Below are 20,702 nucleotides of genomic sequence, written 5' to 3'. Positions count from 1 at the left end.
GTGTCTACCCGCTGTGCTCTTGAGTCTTCCTTTTTACACGAGTGGAGCCAAAAGATGGCGGAGCAGTCGTCGGTGCCCAGCGATCTTTACAAGCATGTTTACTCTTTTCTCCTGGAGAATAAATTCTCCAAGGCAGCTCAGGAGTTCCTGAAGAAGACGAAAGTGGTGAGTGACTATTGCGAGAAAGGGTTTTGCTTTAGAAGGAGCAGATTTAGTGTGTACAGGGCTTATGACTTAGTAAAGCTTTAGGATGTCGAGTCTTGGCTTGTTCCACCTCCAGTACACGTGTGTGAGAGGTTTGGGGGATCACAGTGGGGTATTCATTTATATAAATATGTTTTTCTTGTAACGACTATGTGTTTATTAGTTTCCTGTATTTTATATTTTAATGAAAGCACCATTGGATGTAATTATGGCACCAATAAAATGATTTAAAATAGTTCTCCAGGGAAAGGTTTTATTAATTAAATAATAGATTCTAAAGTGTTAAAAAAACTATGATTCCGTTACTTCACTTGTTGTTTATGCTGTTCAAATACAACACACTTACCGGTACCTGTGCTTAAAAAGAAACCTGAATATTTTTACAGTTTTCTTATATATTATTTGGCTATTTTTTACTTTCACAGAAACCTCAGGACCCTCAAGAAGCTGGTCTGTTGGACATTTTTAACTTTTGGGTGAAGTGAGTATACGCTCTCTCGTGTGTTGTGCTCGGTTGTTACTGAAGAGACTCGGAGCGCCCAGTTTTCCCTTGGGCGTGAATTAGGTGGCGAGTTTGGCCACGGGAAAGTGGGAACCAAAGTTTCCGGAGTTTAGAAGGATGCTGTGCGGAAGACGATGAGAGTGCAACCTGTTAGAATGTAGGAAGTTTGAATAGATCACATCCTGTGTATATGTATTTTGTACTGTCACAAAGTGCAGTTTCGGTGCAGCTAATTGGAACTGCTAACAAATTTATAAAGCACTGTGATAAAAGATTTGCCAACTTCTGTCCCCGTCTGTAGTGGTGAAGCATGATGATGTCAGTTTTTAGCCCTAAGTAATATTATAGCTTTTGACAAGATTAAAGTGTTGTTCAGTCCTTTTTTATGAGGTGCTTCCGCAGCTCAGAATTGAGTTTTTTTGTGATCAATGATGCACAAAAAAAAACAAGATGAAGGGTTGCACCATGATGCAACTTGTTTCCTTAGGTCTCCAGAGACCAAAAAGAGGAAATTGGCACCCAATGGCCCAGCTGCCAAGAAGGCAAAGGAGGCAGAGAGCTCAAGCAGTGAGGACTCATCCAGTGAAGAGGAGGCAGATGCTACCAAGAAGACGCCTGCAGGTACAGCCAGTGGCTGCCCGGGGTTTTTGTACTGGGTTGCCTTTGAACATGTGTGTAGTCTATAAGAGCCTCATTGCAGAGCTTCATCTTTTTATGGCCGTTGCAGTGATGAAGATCAATAGAAAAACGTAATCTTCTTCAGAAAATGTCACGATCTGGAGACCTCTGTCACTCGCCTTTGACTTTTTTAAGAGCCTACATTCTATAAAGCCTGAAATGGGTCAGACTTCTGTACAGTGAGGGTCTTATTCCCCTGTGTGCGTGCTTCATTGAAATTTCTATTCATAAAAGCAACAAGCTCCAAAGACCACTGACCTTATTTCCTGGATTGATGTTATATTTAGGTAGATAGAACCTGTTCTAGATCCATAAAGTCTGTTTTTTTGGTGCGAGTGTTACTCTCTATAATGGCAGCTGTGGAATATAAGACGACATCTGTTAAAGAGAACACTGTTCTTTATTCTCTCTTCCCAGTGCCTAGAGCACAGTGAATGACACACCTGGCCATGTGTCTGCTTTTTATACGTCCTATGTCTCAGTATTTAATTAGTGCCCAGATTCTATGTCATGCAAAAACAGACAGGGCTCTGGGGCTATTTTTGCAAGGGAGAGAGGGGCCCCTGGAAAATAAAAATTGATCCAGTGCCCCGCACCTGGAGGTGGTGTGTGCTGAGCCCTGTCCACTGCGTTTCAGTGAAAAAGTCTCCAGCCGCAGTACCTACAAAGAAACCGGCAGCAGCAAAGAAGGCAAAGTCCAGCAGCAGCGAAGACTCCAGCGACTCGGAGTCCGAGGAAGAGGAAAAGACAAAGAAGGCAACCCCAGCCAAGGTGAGCAGGTGCCATCAGTCTGCTCGAAAGAAACCGTAGTAGGTGAGCGGTTTGACTGTCAGCCTCTTTACATCTGTAACCTCTCACCTTACATATCCCATTCCTGCTGACAGCCCCCTGTGAAGACCCCCTCAAAGAGCCCCCAGGCCGCAGGCAGAAAGAAAGACACCAGCTCCAGCAGTGAGGAGTCGGACTCAGAAGAGGAAGGGGTCACCAAGCCCCCTGCAAAAACTGGTACCCCCTACCTATCCCTTATTGCAGTGTTCTCCAGCTCCGGTGCTGGGGACTCATTATTGACGTCTTGTTTTCTCTAAAAAAATCATTGCAGACACAGGTCAGAGCTCTGAAGGAATAAACAGTGTCTTTCAGTTTCAGGCTCCCGATATGCTTTTGTTGAGACAACATGCTTTTATTCTGATTGTCCAGCATGTAGTGTAAATGGGTTTCAGTGATGCTGGATGTTATGTAGCAGTGGAACTAGTGCCCAATCCAAAGGGTGTCTTGTATTATCTTTCTCATTAATGCTGAATAAACTGGGATAAAGTGGCTCAGTGAAGCATTAACAAACATCAGGAAAAAACTTAATCACAGAGTACTGGTGCAATATTTGTAATTTCCATCTTGGTTTGGTCCTGGAATGTGTCTTTTTAAATGTTAAGCAGTCTAATGACTAAGTGCTGATTTGGTGACATATCTGGATTGTTAGTGGTTGTCCAGGGCTGAAGATCCCCCCCAAACCACTCTTAGAGCATACTGTAGATCTTCAGCTGCAGCATTGTAACATAGACTGACTTCTTTTATTGATTCTGTAGGAAACTGTTAAGATTAATGCTCACTGTCTCACCTTTATCATCTTCCAGTATCTTTTCAACAGACATGGCACTAACACCCTTCATTAAGACCTAACTACATTTGGAAGTGCAATTAATCATGTTGATTGCTATCAGTAATGCTGCTGCCTTTGCAGATGGAGAGTGAGGGCAGTGTGCGAGGACTGTCGGGAGTCCCAAGCAGACTGCTGGTCTGTAGTTAATGAGCAGGGGCAGCGTACTTGTCAAGCCCATGACTGATGCGGTTTTATTCCTATCTCTGAAGAGGTCAAGGTCGTCGCCTCCAGGAAGGGGCAGGAGAGCAGCGGCGACAGTTCCAGTGACTCCGAGGACGAGAAACCAGCCAAGGTGAGTCTGGCTGCTGTTGTGGAGTCCTGATGCAGATTTCACACTGTACGTCTGTGCTCCTGTTCATGCTTTCATTAAAAGGAGCGATTGGTCATGGTGTGCGAAAGCCTGAAACCTCTCTTATTAAACATTAGGAGAAGCAGCTTTCTACTAAATAAAGCAATTTATGAATGGTTATGTAAAAAATGTAACATAGACAGTGTTGCATGCCAGCTTGTGACCAGGCTACCAGTGGCATCTTTGACAAAAGATGTGGGCACTACATCCAGGAATTGGGTGGTGGTTAAATGCAGGCTGCTGTTGGTTTATACAGCATTGCTGAGGGAGGTGGCCAGCATTGTTAGTTTGGTCTCAGGTTGGGTGTGGAAGGATTTCTTGCTTAGTGTTTGCCTTCAAGAGAAGTTGATGTTGGTTGATTTTGGTGTGAGGGTCATGTATTCCTGTTGGCAATTACGCCTTGTTGGTCCTCCTGAGTATTTCATGAAAGGCAGAAGGGCTGTTCTTGTGTTGTAGGAACCAAACTTGGTAGCTCTTATGGTATTAGAGCAGCAGTATATCATTTAACGTGTCTGTGGACCGTGGTCATCAAATGTCAACAAGATGGCAGGATATTTCAAGTTGTAAGGGTAACATTGTGTATGTTTTTGTGTAAAGATACGTCATTTCATCGAAACTCCTCACACAGATGCACACAGACAGGGCGGATCTAGCTAGTACTATGGTGCGTTCAGTATGAAGAATTATGTGATGGTCTGCTTCTTGAACACTACTGTTATGATGGAGTGTTAAATGTTTCCCCTCACAGAAGCCCGCCAAGCCTCCTGCAAAGGCCCCAGCTGTAAAGACCACTGCCCCAGCCAAGCGGGGTGATGCCAAGTCCAGCAGCGAGGAGGACTCTTCCTCTGGGGATGAGAAGGGTGCTCCCCCAAGCAAGAAACCCAAACCTGGTAAGGTCTTCTTGCTGTGTACATATACCTTATTATATCGCAGAGCTTCACTGTGTTTGCTGATGTTGTACGCTTGTGAACCGGAGGCTGCTGAAGTTGTACGCTGTGACTTACTCGAACGCTGATTTTTATTTCTTTGTAATACCTTTGCATTTTTAAAGCCAACTTCCTTAAGCCCATATTCTTTTACATAAATCCACAGGTTTATAGATTTGGTTTTGATAAATTTGTTCTTGTGGTTCTACAGTATACGGTAATCTTTGCAGAGGCATTAAAGATGGAAATGACAAATGTGGTTTCTCTTTTGTTTCTTTACAGCTCGTCAGTAATATTAACCTTGCCTGATAATATTAAATGCCTGATTTTATCAGTACGGAATGTCAATAGCTGAAACTGAAATTGCAGGCATTTGCTGAAGATTTAGCCATCTTGTCAAAACCAATGTCCAGCTATTGCTCGAAGAGAAACCAGGCTGAGATCCTTAGTTATTAGTAGCCACATGAATTAGATAGCTTCCTCTCATTGGTGGGTTTTGTTTTCCTAACAGGGCTATACAGTGCCGTCCCTCCCCCTTCCACCAAAGGGCAGAAGTCATCTGCTCCAGTAGGGGGTGCCAAGGCCCAGAGCAGTGACTCGTCGGACAGCAGTGAGGACAGTAGTGATGAGGAGGCGAAGATTAAGAAACCTGCAGGTCAGTGCTCCCTACAGCCCACTCCCTGTTAACATTGAGGCACTTTGATGGGCCTTGCTGTAGCGGACAGCAATGTCCGACAAACTCTCTGCAGACATAGTTGGATTGAGGTTAGTGTTATGGCTAATTCAAAGTAGCCAGGTTTTCTTTTATGTGTCTGACATCTGTCTGCCTATTGTAGTCAGTGCTGAGGTCTGCTCTGGCAGTGAGTTCACCAGCAGCATAGTAGAACGTCCTGTTATAGGTTTTCACCCTAAGTCTATCTGTATGCGTCTGAGTGTAAAGGGGAGTGTAAAAACATAAATTCAGCTACATAATGCAAAGTGTATGTTTTGTTTCTAATACCATAACCTTAGTTGTCCAAAAGATCAGAGCCTTGTAATTGTGAAATTAGTGGGAGATTTCTAATGGATAATCTGCAGCACAATGAATTACCAGCCCGCACAGCACATTGTCCAACCTTCCCTGTTTGTTCACACATTTCTAACTTTTCTTTGTTTCTCCAGCTAAAACACCCCCTGTGAAGTCTGCATCCTCCACACCTAAAGCAGCAGCCAGCAAGAAGGCAGAGTCCAGCTCAGACAGCTCAGGTGAGCCTTAGAGTCTTCTCTCTGATTCTTGTTCCTACTGTATTCCCTCTTGAGCACTTTCTCCAGCGGGCACTCCTACTCTTTTTTTTTTTTGCTTGCTCTGTCAGATTCCAGCTCAGAAGAGGAGAAAGCTGCACAGAAGAAGCCTGTTGCTAAGGTGACGCCAGCAAAGCCTGCATCTGTAAAGACACCTCCAGCCAAGAAGGACTCCTCCTCTGACAGCTCAGGTGAGAAAGGGACAGAGCCTCTACCTTGGGGGTTAGATCAATAAGTGTTCGATTTCTATGGTAATGACTCAAGTTACTGAAGATTGTGATCTAAAGTTGGCATTAAATACTCTTTCTTTTCCTGCATCTTTATTCCACTAACTGTCAGCATACAATTTGTCATTTTTCTTTATTTCAGCTAACTATGAACAAAATACTATAACAAAAAAGTTTATAATAACCTAATCCAGGTAGATCCTGAAATCCTGAAATTCTAATTTACAAATTCAGCACATCTTTATAGATTTATATATCATTAGAGACTAAGCTGAATGTTTGTATTCTTCAGAGACCTGAACTTCAGATGTCTTTGTATGTAGGAATGTAGGACTTGTCAGCCCAAAAGATGGTAGTAAATGCGTGCCTGAATATGAATCCTTTAGTTTTTTCTAGTGTAGAACGTGGGTACATGCAACTCCCTAGTTGTGTGGTTTAATTATCAGTTTATCAAGCAGTGTAAGGGCTTCCTGAACCAAGATCCTGCAGTGGAGTAGACGTGTGGGTGTGTTAACAGTCATTGGAAATCCCTGCTGGAGTGTGTCTGTTGGGAACTGCTCTTGAGTCTGAGTGAATCGTGTATATATATATATAAGGATTTGAGACTGTGTTGTGCCAAGTGTGTGTCCGTGTTTGTTACGGGTGCTTTTTTCTGCGCAGACTCTGAGAGCTCTGAGGATGAGGCCTCGGCAAAGCCAGCTGCAAAACCTGTTCCTAAGTCCACAACCCCCAGCGCTAAATCCCCAGCTGTAGCTACAAAGAAGGCAGATAGCAGCAGCTCAGATTCAGACAGTGACTCGGAGGATGAGAAGTCAAAAAAAACAGCCACCAGCAAACCTGCTGCCTCCAAAAGAGGGTCTAAACCATCCACACCAGCTGGGAAGGCAGTCCCAGCTGCTGGAAAGGCGGCCGCACCTGCTGAGAGCAGCTCAGGCTCCGATAGCTCTTCTGAAGAAGAAGAAACCCAGGCGAAGAAGGTCAAGTCGGCACCAGTGAAAACTCCTGCAGCCACCAAGAAGGCTGAGTCCAGCAGCAGCTCCTCTGACAGTTCCAGTGAGGAGGAGGAGGCACCAAAGAAGAAGGCAGCTCCCCAAACTCCTGGTACTGCTAGTAAACTCACGCCTGCAAAGACGGTTCCAGCCAAAGGCACACCTACCGGGGCAAAAAAGAAGCAGGAGAGCAGCAGCTCCTCTGACAGCTCTAGTGAGGAAGAGGAAGAAGCCACTAAGAAGGCAGCTCCTCAAACTCCTGGTGCCACAAAGAAAGTCACACCTGCAAAGACGGTTCCAACCAAAGGCACACCTGCCGGGACTAAAAAGAAACAGGAGAGCAGCAGCTCCTCTGACAGCTCTAGTGAGGAAGAGGAAGAGGCTACAAAGAAGAAGGCAGCTCCCCAAACTCCTAGTGCTGCAAAGAAAGTCACACCTGCAAAGACCGTTCCAGCCAAAGGCACACCTGCAGGGGCTAAAAAGAAACAGGAGAGCAGCAGCTCCTCTGACAGCTCTAGTGAGGAAGAGGCTACAAAGAAGAAGGCAGCTCCCCAAACTCCTAGTGCTGCAAAGAAAGTCACACCTGCAAAGACCGTTCTAGTCAAAGGCACACCTACTGGGGCTAAAAAGAAGCAGGAGAGCAGCAGCTCCTCTGACAGCTCTAGTGAGGAAGAGGAAGAGGCTACAAAGAAGAAGGCAGCTCCCCAAACTCCTAGTGCTGCAAAGAAAGTCACACCTGCAAAGACCGTTCCAGCCAAAGGCACACCTGCCGGGGCTAAAAAGAAGCAGGAGAGCAGCAGCTCGGATACATCTGACAGCTCTGACTCAGAGGCTGAAAAAGCGAAGGCTTGCACCAAGCCTGCGCAGCCCAATGGGAAACCTGCAGTCCCCAAGACAACAGGCATGGTGAAAACACCAACTTCTGCCAAGAAAACAGCAGATTCCTCCTCCAGTGAGAGCAGCTCGGACTCTGAGCCTGAAGGACAGAAGAAGACGGGAAAACCAGCAGCTTCTGTGGTTAACTCCACAGCCACCAAGAAAGCCCAAACGACTCCCAAGGCGGCCAAAAAGAAAGCGGAGAGCAGCTCTTCATCGGAGGAGGAGAAAGCAGAGCCAGCCGCTAATGGTAATCAGTTTTGCATTTACAGTATGTAGTGCATGGACACTCCCCAGAGCATTTTACCCAAGCTGGGCATCAGTAGAAATATCGCTTATAACTGCAACACATTCACAAAAGTATTACTAGGAAATTTACAAAATAGCTTTTATAGCCAGCGCAGTGAACTTTTATTGAAGTGATGTGATCGTGTAAATTCACAGGCTAGTTGTGTGTGTGGCCACCATTCTTTAAAGCAGATTCTAACACATTCCTCTTGTGAACATGGATCTTTGTCCAGCCATGGATGTCATACATCCCAACTCATGCATACATGTTCAGTTCAGGCTCAGGGCTGAGTACTGCAGTACAGGAAATACAGCATTCATGGCATAACTGTCACATTCTCAACTCAGAAGAAAGCCCTTGCTACAGGAGCAGCACGAGGATGTGCGTTGGCCTGCTTGAGTCATGCATTATCAGGATGAGCCTGAAAGTTAGTGAGGTCCTACAATTCGATCAATAGTGTGTCTTGTACAGGTTACTTGACACTCCTGCCAAAACTATTCCTCTTGAATGTTCCCATTGATGTTGACAAGGTGTCATGACCTTTGATCTCCCAGAATATAGCCCATCATACATGGGCTGTTTGACTTTAAGCTGTTCCCGGCTTATAAGGGGCTCTCAGCACCCCAGACGGTGATCAACACTGTCCTGACTTCTTGCAGCCCCCAACATACAGGAGGCAAGAAGGTGCTGTTCTGATGACAAGTAGGGTATATTGGTTCTTTTATGTGTTTTTTTATATTGATGATATATAACAACTTACATGCATATATCAAAGGATGACATTATTTTTTTAGTTTGGGAAGAGGCTTGATTCTGCCTTTCTGATTTCATATTGTAGTGTATTTGCTGCCAAAACTATTTCATAGCCTTTCAATATTTTTTAACTTGGTAAAGGTAGTTAATTGTCTTCACTGCTTTCTACAAAACCTTAGGTTACGCTACTCATTATGTTGTACTGCATGATCTTCTTAATAGACAAAGACTGTAGTTGCCACGGGTATACCCATCCCCTGAGCAACAGGCTCAAGAGCCACGCGATGGAAACCAAACCATTTGGGAACTTTGACTGATGTCCCTAATGAACAGGGAATGCAATTTGGATGTTTTAGGGAATAATATAAAAAGATAAAACGTTTGTCCTTTTTTCTCTCTTATGGATAGGCACTGCAGCAAAGAGGAAGAGAGATGAAGAGTCTTCATCCGAGAGCAAACATGAGGAGGAGAGTAAAACCCCAAAGGCCAACAAACTTACAGCATCGACACCACACTCTTTTCCCAAGGCCAAGCAGAAGGTACTGTGTTCTGGGAATGGCAGGAAGCCATTGGCTGCAGTAGAGTGAAGACAGCTGACTGGTTAAAAAAATATAGATTTTGTTTCAAATCCAAACCCAAGGTTTGGATCCCAAGTTTACAAAAATGTGTTTGTTGTTGATAATTGACATTAAATTAGTTTCACATTTAATGTCATCTTGAGTTAAAGGTTACAGTTACAATGTTACAATTCTAGTAAAAACCGCACTTTAATAGTGACCTAGTATGAGCCACAGACTACAGCTATACATTTCTCCATCTGGAATCAGCTCATATAAATAGTTAGCCTCTGCAGCTCTATGAGAACTCTCAGGGACACCGTTTATTATAATTATTGATAAAGGTAAGAAAATTACCTTCACCTTACCTTTTAAAATTTTAAAATTACCTTTTACAATTATAATATATATATATACCTTATTATATAAAGTAAGAAATTGATTTTTAATTTACCCTCAGATTAATAAGATACTATATTTGAACTGTAACACTAACTGAACACTAGGTGCAATGTCAGCTTTCCATGTGCAGGTCTCAGGGTTTCAATATGAGCTCTCTGACATGCTGTACATCCCAAACTTTCAGCCACGTTGATTGCATGGTGTTTTGTAAAGCTGGATTAAAAGTTCAGCAAGTTTTTGTTTGGGATTTACTTGCTGTCTTGAGGCAAAATGAATAAAAAGTATGTCTCTCTTTTCTCTCTGTGTGTTCTCTAAAGACAACCAATGCTCCTTTCCGTAGAGTAAGAGACGAAGAGATTGAAGTTGATCCTCGACTCTCCAACAACTCATTTGACGCAAAGGTAAGGAGAGTCTTCATCTGTTTATCATAAAAACTCAGCATTTACGTACACAGAAATCAGACGTTTTTGTTTCATTCAAATTGAAAATGTGTAATTGTACATTTTGGTATTTTCAGATAAACTCTTCCACTGAGTACTGTTAAATGTTTTTTAGAAATGTTTGGTTTTCCATTTTGAATGGGTTAAGTATTTAGCTAGGGTGCAGTTCTGTAATTAAAAAGGATGTATGACACGGGAAAGAGAAAAGTGGGGGGAAAATGATTTACAGAAAATTCTGGACAATAGAAATCTCATAAGTACAATGGTTCATATTTAGATTTACTTATGTTGGCCCCAATCAGAATTCCAAACCAAAATGTGTTATCTGCTTGGAAAATCTCTCCAATGAGTGTATGATTCTGTCTGTTTAAAAGACACCTGGAAACAGAGCACCACAGGTTGGTTTAGAAAATTAACTGAATATTTTAGCTGATGGCTCAAATGTTTCAAATGCCAAAAAGAGGTGACCTAGTCAGTAAAAGTATCCTGAAGGTTTCATATCTGATGTCACTCATGACTACAAATTGCAAGAAAACACATACAATCCAAGAAACATTCATTACTAGACATGTACAGCACTTTTTGGCAATGAGTAAGCAAAAAAGGTTAAAAAGATACCCCTTTCACCCAGCAGATTTGTTTGTTGTTTGTCAAAAGATAATGAGGTGCAACTGAATCAAAGTATAATGAAATGCATTTAAGGTAGATGAATCTACAGGCACTGGAAACTGGGGCTCAGCTGTATGTGTTCATTACATTTGGGACAGTAAGTTGGTTAAAGATTATCTCTGTTGTCTCTGTTGCACTGCCAACATGAACAAGAAGAGAACATTTGAAGTGCTGAAGCAGTACACAAATGCAAATGGCCTTTGTAGCCAATGGGTATGATGGGCAGAAAATGTTGGCTTATTGTGAGTATACAACAAGTTTCACAATGTTTCAACCCAATGCGTTTTACACAGAGAAGCACTGGCATCAAAAAGCCAGAGCCTTGAATTAAACATTTGGTCAAACCTTGGTTGTAAAACCTAACTACGAAAACCAGACCTCTGAAATCATGCGTTTTTGTTATTTGCAATGTGATGGGTCTGTGTAACAAAATTCAAGGATCCACCACCAAAACAGAAAAGTGTAAGCATGCCAGTAACATCTGTTTCCTTCCCTAACTGAATTAAATGATGGTGCTTCAGAGGTTGCTGATATTTCAGATGTAGTAACTGGCCACTTAACAGAGCTTGTTGCTCTGTTCAATACGTATTTTAGTGAAATGGAAAAATTAGTACAAATGGATTGCGATTGTATCTGAGATCCCTTTACAAACAGCACTGGTAAGGAAATGCTGCACAGTTTGACAAATTGATCTAGTTGAACAATGACAGCCTTTTGTGGTAGACTTTTGAGAGCTGTCGACAAAACACCTCATGTTTTGGTTGGATGTAGGATCTAAATATCTGCAGCTTATTAGAAAAAGCAGTGAAAGTGCTGCTTGCCATTTGCAACTAAAAATATTTAATGTAGTACATGATGAAACCTTTAAACAGAGGGATAACAATTCTTAAAAAAGGTTGAAAACCCCTGTTCTAACGCACTGTGTATATTGCCATACAATATTAATGAATTTAAAATGTCCAATGTATATGCAGTTCTATATAAGATCACTTTATTAGCCATATACAATTTCTTGCATTATATATATATAATGCCTTCAGTACTACATTTAATATTTTGCATAAAACATCAAAGGAAAATTGCTTTAATCTGCTTTATGTAGTTATGAAATTAAGAAAATTAATCCTTTTGGGGAAAATTAGTTTGCTTTATGGCTCTTTTTGAATGTCCAACACATAACAGGGTGCAATTGTATATACATCCGTCATCTAGTGGACTCAAATAAAAATGCTGTTTGCCTAATTTGAATTTGCCATGCATCTGGCTATAGCACATTCATCATGGTTAGTGCCAGCAGTTAACTAGCTCTAGCAAATTGATGTTCAGTGCATGTGTTGTAGAATAGGCTGCTTTAAGCAGTGCTGTTCACACAGTGTTGCAGAGTGATGAAAATAGCGTGAAGCACAACAATGCTGAATGCTCCCAGCACAGCCTAGTCTTGTGCACTACAATTTTAGGATTCCTTCCAGCCTTCGTTCATATCATCTATCATCATTGCATACCTACATCCTGTCTGGTAATGCACATTTGTACATTTCAGTGTAGGAATGGTCCTAGAGAACACCATTCCAATATGACATGCTTAATTGATCAGTGGTACAGAATTTGAAACATTGTTTTGATCAATGTTTTGAATTTCATTCTTTCAGTTAAGTCAAGAACAATCACCTTTTGACCCTTGAATACTACAGAGCGTTGAGATTGGAAAGGCAAATCCCTAAACCACCTAATAGAACAACTCACTTACCTCAGTGGTCAAAACAAAATTGGTCCACAAGCTTGGAAATTCATAATGTAAGGGTGACCTATGACCCTGCTGGTTTGTGGCTCTCCAGGACCAGGATTGGTGAGCCCTGTTTGAGTGCAGTGATCAGATATCTCACCTTGACCCAGTACAGAAGTGTTGATTACCCTGTCCAGTGCTCTTGAATTCTCCTGAGATTGACCATGCGTGTGGTTTGTGTCTTCACAGGCGGGCGCCCAGGGGGACTGGGGACAGAAGGCTAACCAAGTGCTGAAGTACACCAAGGGCAAATCATTCCGCCACGAGAAGACCAAGAAGAAACGTGGCAGCTACCGTGGCGGCATCATCTCCACAAACATCAACTCCATCAAATTCGAAAGCGACTGAGTGCCCAGTCATCCACCTTGTCCCTCTCTCTCTTCATTGCTTCTTCTTTTAGAGGAAATGGACTCTTCCTCTCCTGATAAAGACCCGCAGGGCAGTCCAGGTTGTCCTGTACTGACCTATCACTTTTGCAGGCCAGCTCCGCTAGGACTGCCTTGGCTAAGAGAAACATGAAGCTGGTTCATGTCAGTATAGTGATTATTTCATATCTTTTGGTACATTCATACAAAGGATCGTCTTTTAAAACTGCAGAATATTGCTTAGTGAGTTGAGAGGTGGGATCTTGGCCCTGGAGACCAGAGCAGGACACTGAAGGCAACTGGGAGAGTCCTGTGTTCTGTGAGATCCCTCTGCATTATCACTGCAGCTGTCATCTCCCCTTGAGTCTCAGCATGATGCAGTAACAATCAACATCCAACAGGTGGCCATGAAATATTCTCTTAAGATAAAATTTACAACTGTGAAGTCTGAGTGAATTGCTTGTTTTTCATTTTCTAACAGTTGCTTACAGTTTGTAAAATTGTTTTGTTGTTTTTTATTTTAATTCAGGAGCTTGTGATTATAATTATTAGTATGCACATATATAAATACATCTTAAGATCACATCAGATTTGTATGCAGGTGAAATCCTGTGCTTTTGGCACTTCAGAATTCCCAGCACAGTTTTGAATGAGTTCATAGAGTTCTGGCAAACTTTATGAAATCCTGGATGCTGGTTTTGCACCAGGAAGTCAATGCAAGTTCTTGCTGTTTTAACCCCTTGTGAAAATTAAAAAAGACTCCTTTCGTAGAGCAGTAAGGGTGATCTCAGGTTTTATTGGTCACAGGAAATTTTATAAATGTGGTAAAGTTGCCACCTGATCATTACCTTACTTCAAGTATATTTGGAAAGATATTCAGCACATTGCTGTTCAGGGGAGGGTGATAATGTCAGACCTTTGCTAAATGATATTCTGCAGTCTGTAATTGTTAGAAACACACTAAGACAGGTCTTAATCTGAATTCCCGGATGTCCTAGTAGTGTCTTCTGGGTTTTACTTTTAGTGAAGTAAATGTTTGGAGCTATCAACTGGAGAAGATCTTAAACAAATCCTATATTTGGCTAGGAAAACAAGATTGTTTGATCACTGAGTGGAGCAAAATAAAAAATTTGCCAGGTTTCGAGGGCTACTGATTTCCGGTTTTGTCATCTTGCTTTATGGATTGTCTCCACTGCATGAAGACCAAAAAATGACCATAATTGTGACAAATAATTAGATTTAAGTATTTAAGTTATGTGGAAACAAAAACCTAGAGACATTTTGGCCTTATAGGCCTATACCTAAGCCATCCAGGAATAGACTTTGAAACCCAAGGTGTGAGAGTTTATGCTGCAGACTGTTAACAGCTGGTGTAGATTGGGTCTTCCAAAAAGAAAGCAGAGGTTAAAAAGACATGTTACAGCTCCACGGATGAACAGTAGGGGGCCTCGTGGCCTGACCATGATGCACAAGACTTCTGGTTTTTATTTGCATTAAACTAATTGATTGGCTTCTAAAAATGTACCTAATGTAAAAGCGACCAGCCAAATCTGCTGCTCTACAGCACTGAGGGGTTGAAGGCAGTTTTACTCTTTTCCCATGTTTGATGTTTCTTATTTGAAAGTTTCCAGTTGCAGTGTACAGATTTCTTCAGGATTGTAACACTGTTCTGTCCGGGATTCTGTTTGCCACTGATGTGATATTAACAACTTTATAATTTTATTGAATAATGTCAGGTTATTTTTCTAAGAAGGCACAAAAAAACTAGTTACTGTAATTAAAAGACCTGACTGTTTAAATGTGCTTCTTTGTTTTCTCATTAATCCTCCCTCAGTTTATTAAAATGAGTATGTGCTTTCTGACTTTTTTATGTGAATGCATTATGTGTAGAGCAAATTGCTGGGAGGTGAAGAAGACTCCTGTTACAGCTCTATTGTTGAACGTTTCAGGGTTCCTCCCTTGTTTTGAAAGGTTTTAATAATAGGTTATGTTTTTATTCTCAAAGCACAAAACCTAACTTGTTCAATTTAAAAGGTTCACAATTACAATGCATCGAGGGTCTAGTTTTCTCAAGTCCATACAAGAGCTGCAACTACCTCTGATTCTCCCCGTCTCAAATGCTCTTAGAAAATTGAAGAATTGACTTAATTAGGACCCAGTCTTCTCTCCTCTACCCATAAGCTGTCAGTGCTAAAAAGATCATTACAGCCTGCTCAACAGTAATGGATTTAATGTGTTTGGGTACTTGTAGAAATTTATATAAAATATTTTAAAATGATGAACTTTCCAAGAGTACAGTTTCCATCTCTGATTTGTCTAGGGCCTGTAAAACAGCAGTGGAATGCAGGTGTTCTGGGTAAGGTAGACAAGTAGTGAGCAGAGTGCATTGATTCTGCTCCCAGCGTCTACATGCACTGGCTTGTCCCTGTTCTGTGCCGCCTTTCCTGTCTCTAACACCTTGTGTCCACAAAGGGGCGGCAGTAACCAGTTTACCAAAGCTGGTGTTGAAGACGCTGCCAAGCTTCCATGCTACCAGGGCATGAATTCCACAGGAATTAGGTTGTTTAGAGGAGCAAATAAATCATTCAGACTAACCAGTACATAGACCCCCTCCCTAGAATAGGGGCTGCCACTTGTTTCAATAGCTAATTTCCAGCATGCTCAAACCAGCATTTTAGATCTGCTCTGCTGCTCCTGGACTTGCATGCATTACAAAGCTGTCATGGGTGCTTTTCATTTCCCATCTTTGTAACTGATAAATATTGATGGGATGTTGCACGGGGGCCTGATGAATTTCACAACTTCAAAGTAAATCCATCCACTGGTACATTTCAGCAAGAGTGCCAGGTTTATAGCAAATGCATGACCTAGACTCCCAAAAGAAGCCTCTTCAATCAACCTTCATAGTGACAAGCCTTCATAATATGAGCCTCACAGGACCTACTGGCACCTGTTTTCTTTTTTGCTTTCTAATTAGATTTGAGCCTGTAAAAGGACAGATTAGAACCAGAAAGTAAATGTTTTGAGAGTAAAATGTGTCACAGCAGTAACAAATTCATAGTTATAGAGCAAATAACACCTTTTTTTCTGGCAGTTGTACACAGACTTTTTTATTGATTCCAATCTGACATAGGGTAATTCATTTTACTGATCAATATTGATAATCAACAGGGGTCCTCTATGAAAGGCAGTCAGTCTTATAGCATGCATGTGAACCACTGGGAAGCAGTAAAGCAGATCTGTGATAGATGTTTGGCATCAGGAGGCAGATGCTGTCTTTATTTCTGTCACATTTCTCTTGTTGAACCTAGACAACCATGCCTTGTTTCTGAGCACTAGATGTCACTCATCATCCTAGCTCATACCATAAATGCTCACTGTGATTTAGGTCCAGTGAGTAGGGCATCCATGGCATAAGTGTCATATTCTCATCTTGCAAGAAAACTGTTGTTGCAGGACAAGCATGATGACAAGGGCTGTCCTGCTGTCATATCGGGATGTGTCTTCAGGCAGGGCAGCTAGTGAGGCCCCAGTCTTGAACCATGCAAACAGTTCATGATTATTCACTACAGAGGATCTTCTACTGCATATCACTGACACTGCAGACAATCTCACTACTGATCAAGTCCATCAGGGTGTCCCAAAAAAAGATAATTTGTTGTTCCAGTGCTGGATTGAGTCCCACCTAAGGTGTTAATGGCACTAATGGAACACAGGTGCTGTGCTCTTGATAAATCGGGTGTGTTGGTTTCTTTCTCAGTTTTTCTATTTACATTTTGTTTACAAAGTTTATGTTTAACAGGTAAAATCACCTTATCACAATCTGTTCTCTCTCATGTGGTGACTAAGTGCTTATGCAACTGCAGTCACTCAGCTATATCCTAGTCATTCCTGAATGATCAATTAATCAAACAGCATCAAAATATTCAATCAATATCCAACATTCGTGTATTGTGTTTTAAAAACAAAAACCAAAATGGACTATATGTATGCTCGTAGCTGTTAAAAATCCCCAATGACAGCACAATGCTAACCTAGCACATGTTAATAATCTGGTTATTAGCTGGAACTTCCATTGATCAGTTCAGAGCTACACACGCAGCAGCAAAATGCTTGGCCATCAAATGGGAATACAGATGAAGGAGGCCCTCCAAGTCAATCTCATTTTCAGCAATTACTCTTAAGTGCTCTTTAGTAGTGCAGGTCGTAGAGAAGGACTGTCTGCCTTGTCCATTTTAATCAGAGAGAACTGCTGACAGCAATCTTCTCCTCATGACGCAGGGCTCAGCACACTGCAGGCTGGCTTTGCCTTTACTACACCACCTCTGCTCCTGCCTGCCCTACCAGGCTAGTGTCACTGGCAACTAGGACAAAACTGCAAGAGGGAAATTAAAACCCAATACAGCACAATCCCAGTAAGCAATAAAATCCGAGGGCATGTTGTGATTATACAACTGGTCATGTAGTTTTAATTCCATTTTCTTTGTGTAGTCATGAGTTTAACAACATGTACATGGAATCAGTCACTCAGCACTTTAATTCACTGACATTTTCTATCTTGGCATCCTGTGCAAGTCTTGTAATGTTGCTTCAGAAAGTGCACAAAGTCCCTGCCCGAAATGCAAGGGTATATTTGTGAGCAGGGACCAGCAGTGCCTATCCTGACCTACATCAGAGGAATACTGATGTCGGCGGCAGGTCAAAGCAAGGAAGTGAACATTTGTGGGCAGACCTCAATGTTACCTCCCAAAACTGGCCATGCCTTCTTGGTCCCAGTTAGGGGGTTGAGAAAAGATGTCTTCTTCGGGAACTAAATATTATAGTTGCACTCAGCACAAAGATATGAGTTCAAGAAATAACCTTCTCAGTTTCCAATTTAGTTCCAATTTTAGTTCCAAGTTTCAAACATGATCAGGCCACACAAGCTTGATCTTAGCCAAAAAGGCTGAGAAGAGTATGGTAACGCCACAGATCAGTCAAAAGTGCTTTTGGTGCTCCGTACAACAGTCAGATTATCTGTTGTAATTAAGATGTTAGCCATTATTTTATAAGGAGCTAGCAGTACTTTTTATTCCACACACTCCACTACAATAACAGAATACCCAGGATGAAAGTGCTATTTTCATACTCCTGTTAATGTTATTAATAAGAACGTGAGAAAGATTCCTGTACATTTCCCAGAGCGAAGAAAAGAAAATAGTTATATAAGAGCTATAACTCACAAGATAAAGGCAAGAAACTGCTTAGCATTTTTTAAAGTTAATTTAATAGAGTATGACATCATACATATGTATAGAAAAAGCACATGTTTACAAGTCAATGTTTGTAGTGCAGCAAACCCTACAGGAAGACACTTTAATCAGTGGTAAAAACTGGATCTCCTCCTGAACTGAACTCAATTCCCTCTTCCTGGTAGTCTGTACCCCAAGGCACAGGACTCAGAAATGTGTGGTGTAAGGGGCAGAAATGTGACCCCCCTGCCAGAAGATACACCCACAAAAGACAGACAACTGATGCTTCAGACAGCTGCAGAATATTCAGTAAGCTTTGTGCTACTATAACTCAAGGGTTTGGATGTCCAAAGCTAATGCAACAGTTGTCTGTGAGGGCCAGGTACATCAGGTGTGTTTCTAGCAAAAGAGAAACAGGGGTGGCAAAATATGTTTGTACAGAGCTCTGCCATATTTAACTGGCCATTTTTCAAAGTTGTCTAAATTCACAAAGTAACTCAGTACCGGTTACGGATATAAATAATACCTTTCTGCTGCATGACTTTCTGACAAGGCCAAGCTAACAGACACTGCTGTGGCTGAGTTTGCTCTGCTTTTTCCTTGCTGTTTTGCAGTAATTGTTTCTGATGTTTTAATGAGTTTGGCTCCGAGAAGAGGTGTCTGCAGTAGAAGGTTTCATTGACTGCCCCAGCTGCCCCTCGGCCCTGCCCTGGTTACTGCTTGGTAGAGGTGAAGTCCCAGGCCGTCTCCTGGGCGCACTTCCACATGGCTCGGACCAGACGTGTGAAGCCCATGTCTTTAGGCTTCTCCAACCCACGCATTAGCCGCTGCTTCATGATGGAGATGAACTCCTTGTTGCTCAGCTCTCCATTTCCTACAAGGGGGGGCATTTGGAAAGATGTGTTAAACCAGTTAAACTACAGAACAGATGGAAGAATCAGGCTGCCACTCAGTGCTCTGCTGTCACCCATTCCACCAGAAGTGGATGTGGGTTTGAGTGACAGGTTTATATACATAGCCTAGTGCAGCACAAATTAGGATCAAGGCTGGGATTAAGTGCTGCACTGGCCTTTTCACCACAAAGTGCTTTCAATTTGGCCTTTTCAGTGTGGATAATCCCAGTTTTAAACTGTTCAGATCACAGAGAATTACAAAGCTTGAGTTTCCTTTGCAACAGGGCTTTCAGCCCCTCTTCCCACTGGGCCACTGTTGGCTCTGCCTGGCTTTCTCTCCAGCTATAGTTTTAAAGCCAACTCACGAAAACTCAGGATGAGATTCATGAATCAATAAAGTTCAACTCCAAAAAGTTTTTTAGCCTTCTCTGATTGAGCAAAAGAACTGAATCTTTTTACTCTTGCAGTAAAGAAGACTATACGGGGAACTGATTCAAGTACTCAAAGTTCTCAAAGAAATTGCTTCATAATTCTCAATCGACTTATTTGGAATCAACAGTCAAGGGTTGTGAGAATCTAGAACAAGCAAGCTGTCCAGCCATATTGTTGAAAAGAAATCAGCTTGGCAAAACCTTCAGATCAATTAGATCTTAGTGATCAAAGGGGCTAAATAGGCTCAATGACCCCCTGTTATTTGTAACATTTCCTATATTCTTATACTGTTAACAACTCAATGAGAAAGGTGACATGAATGGACTGTGTTCATCGCAACAATTCAAATGGCACTGAAGATTATTCCTCTCTTTGCTTCTATAAACTTGAACACAATTCTTCAATCAAGACAGCTCTTATGTCAGGTGTCCTTTTTATGTATCTACCCGTTTTATCCCTGTCTCTATTCCCTGCCTAATAGAGAGCAGAAATGATCCAAGGCTTCTGACAATGTACACAATTATATCCAGTGTACAAGGGTATCGCAAAACAACCACAAACAATTCACAAGACAAATAGTGAGTGGATGGCTCACCATCACAATCAAACAGTGCGAACACCACATCACACACGTGATCAGACAGCTCCACCTTGGCCACAGTGCGCGCCACCTGCTTCATCGTTGCTGAAAGAGAGAGGCAGATACAGAGAGAGAGAGCAGGTTAATGAGAGAAACATAACCAGGAAAAAAGAAATATGGATAAAGAGGGAAGTAAACCATTCATTCATCTGTGTTCTTGATTAATTCATGACACGCATCTGTAGAAGTATACTGTCAAGTGTTTCAGGAAACATGATTCCACCTTGCTCAGCAAAACCATATGCTACCCCTGAGCTTCATGCAGTGTGCACCGTCTCTCCAGAGCCAGCCTATAATACAGCTCGGTAATTCTTCACCATTACCCGTTTAAAGGGAACACTACTTAACACCCTTTCAGTGCAACAGGGTTAGTCTCTTTACACTGAAACAGGCATTATTACAAAGTTTAATCACCTAACAGTAGGTCCTGTTTTAACTTAAACTAAACTGAAAATTCGAATTCCTCACCACTTTTGCACACTGCGAGAATCTTAAAAAGCTAAACTTAATGCAGATTCTATTTATGTAGGAGAAAGAGACAGGGATCCAGGCTTTTCTG

General features: G+C 41.9%; 2 protein-coding genes across 3 annotated transcripts in view; one reads left to right on the top strand and one right to left on the bottom strand.

The window, feature by feature from the left end:
• The first annotated feature begins 21 nt into the window (after positions 1-21).
• Positions 22-14,809, top strand: nolc1 (nucleolar and coiled-body phosphoprotein 1). Of its 2 annotated transcripts, none has more exons than XM_069189024.1 (14): positions 22-165; positions 630-685; positions 1,194-1,327; positions 2,022-2,155; positions 2,269-2,389; positions 3,251-3,333; positions 4,139-4,280; positions 4,828-4,971; positions 5,478-5,561; positions 5,669-5,788; positions 6,485-7,939; positions 9,140-9,270; positions 10,008-10,091; positions 12,772-14,809. In XM_069189024.1, exons 1-14 carry the CDS (start codon positions 55-57, stop codon positions 12,928-12,930), a joined length of 2,958 nt encoding a protein of 985 aa, XP_069045125.1. In that variant the 5' UTR covers positions 22-54; the 3' UTR covers positions 12,931-14,809. The 2 variants fall into 2 exon arrangements, with proteins under 2 accessions (XP_069045125.1, XP_069045126.1); XM_069189025.1 differs by having other exon boundaries at positions 10,031-10,091; positions 12,772-12,861.
• A 3,381-nt stretch (positions 14,810-18,190) lies between these two features.
• micu1 (mitochondrial calcium uptake 1) overlaps positions 18,191-20,702 on the bottom strand; it is a 37,174-nt gene continuing 34,662 nt past the window's right edge. The window contains exons 11-12 of the mRNA XM_015346681.2: positions 20,099-20,188; positions 18,191-19,052 (exon numbers count right to left, since the gene is read on the bottom strand). Of these exons, the coding sequence (XP_015202167.1) occupies positions 18,892-19,052; positions 20,099-20,188 (251 nt within the window). The 3' untranslated portion in view covers positions 18,191-18,891. The remainder of the gene's footprint in view (positions 19,053-20,098; positions 20,189-20,702) is intronic.

The sequence above is a fragment of the Lepisosteus oculatus genome, chromosome 4 (assembly GCF_040954835.1).
Source record: "Lepisosteus oculatus isolate fLepOcu1 chromosome 4, fLepOcu1.hap2, whole genome shotgun sequence".
Classification (NCBI taxonomy): Eukaryota; Metazoa; Chordata; class Actinopteri; order Semionotiformes; family Lepisosteidae; genus Lepisosteus; species Lepisosteus oculatus.
This window is presented reverse-complemented; position numbering and strand designations above follow the sequence as displayed.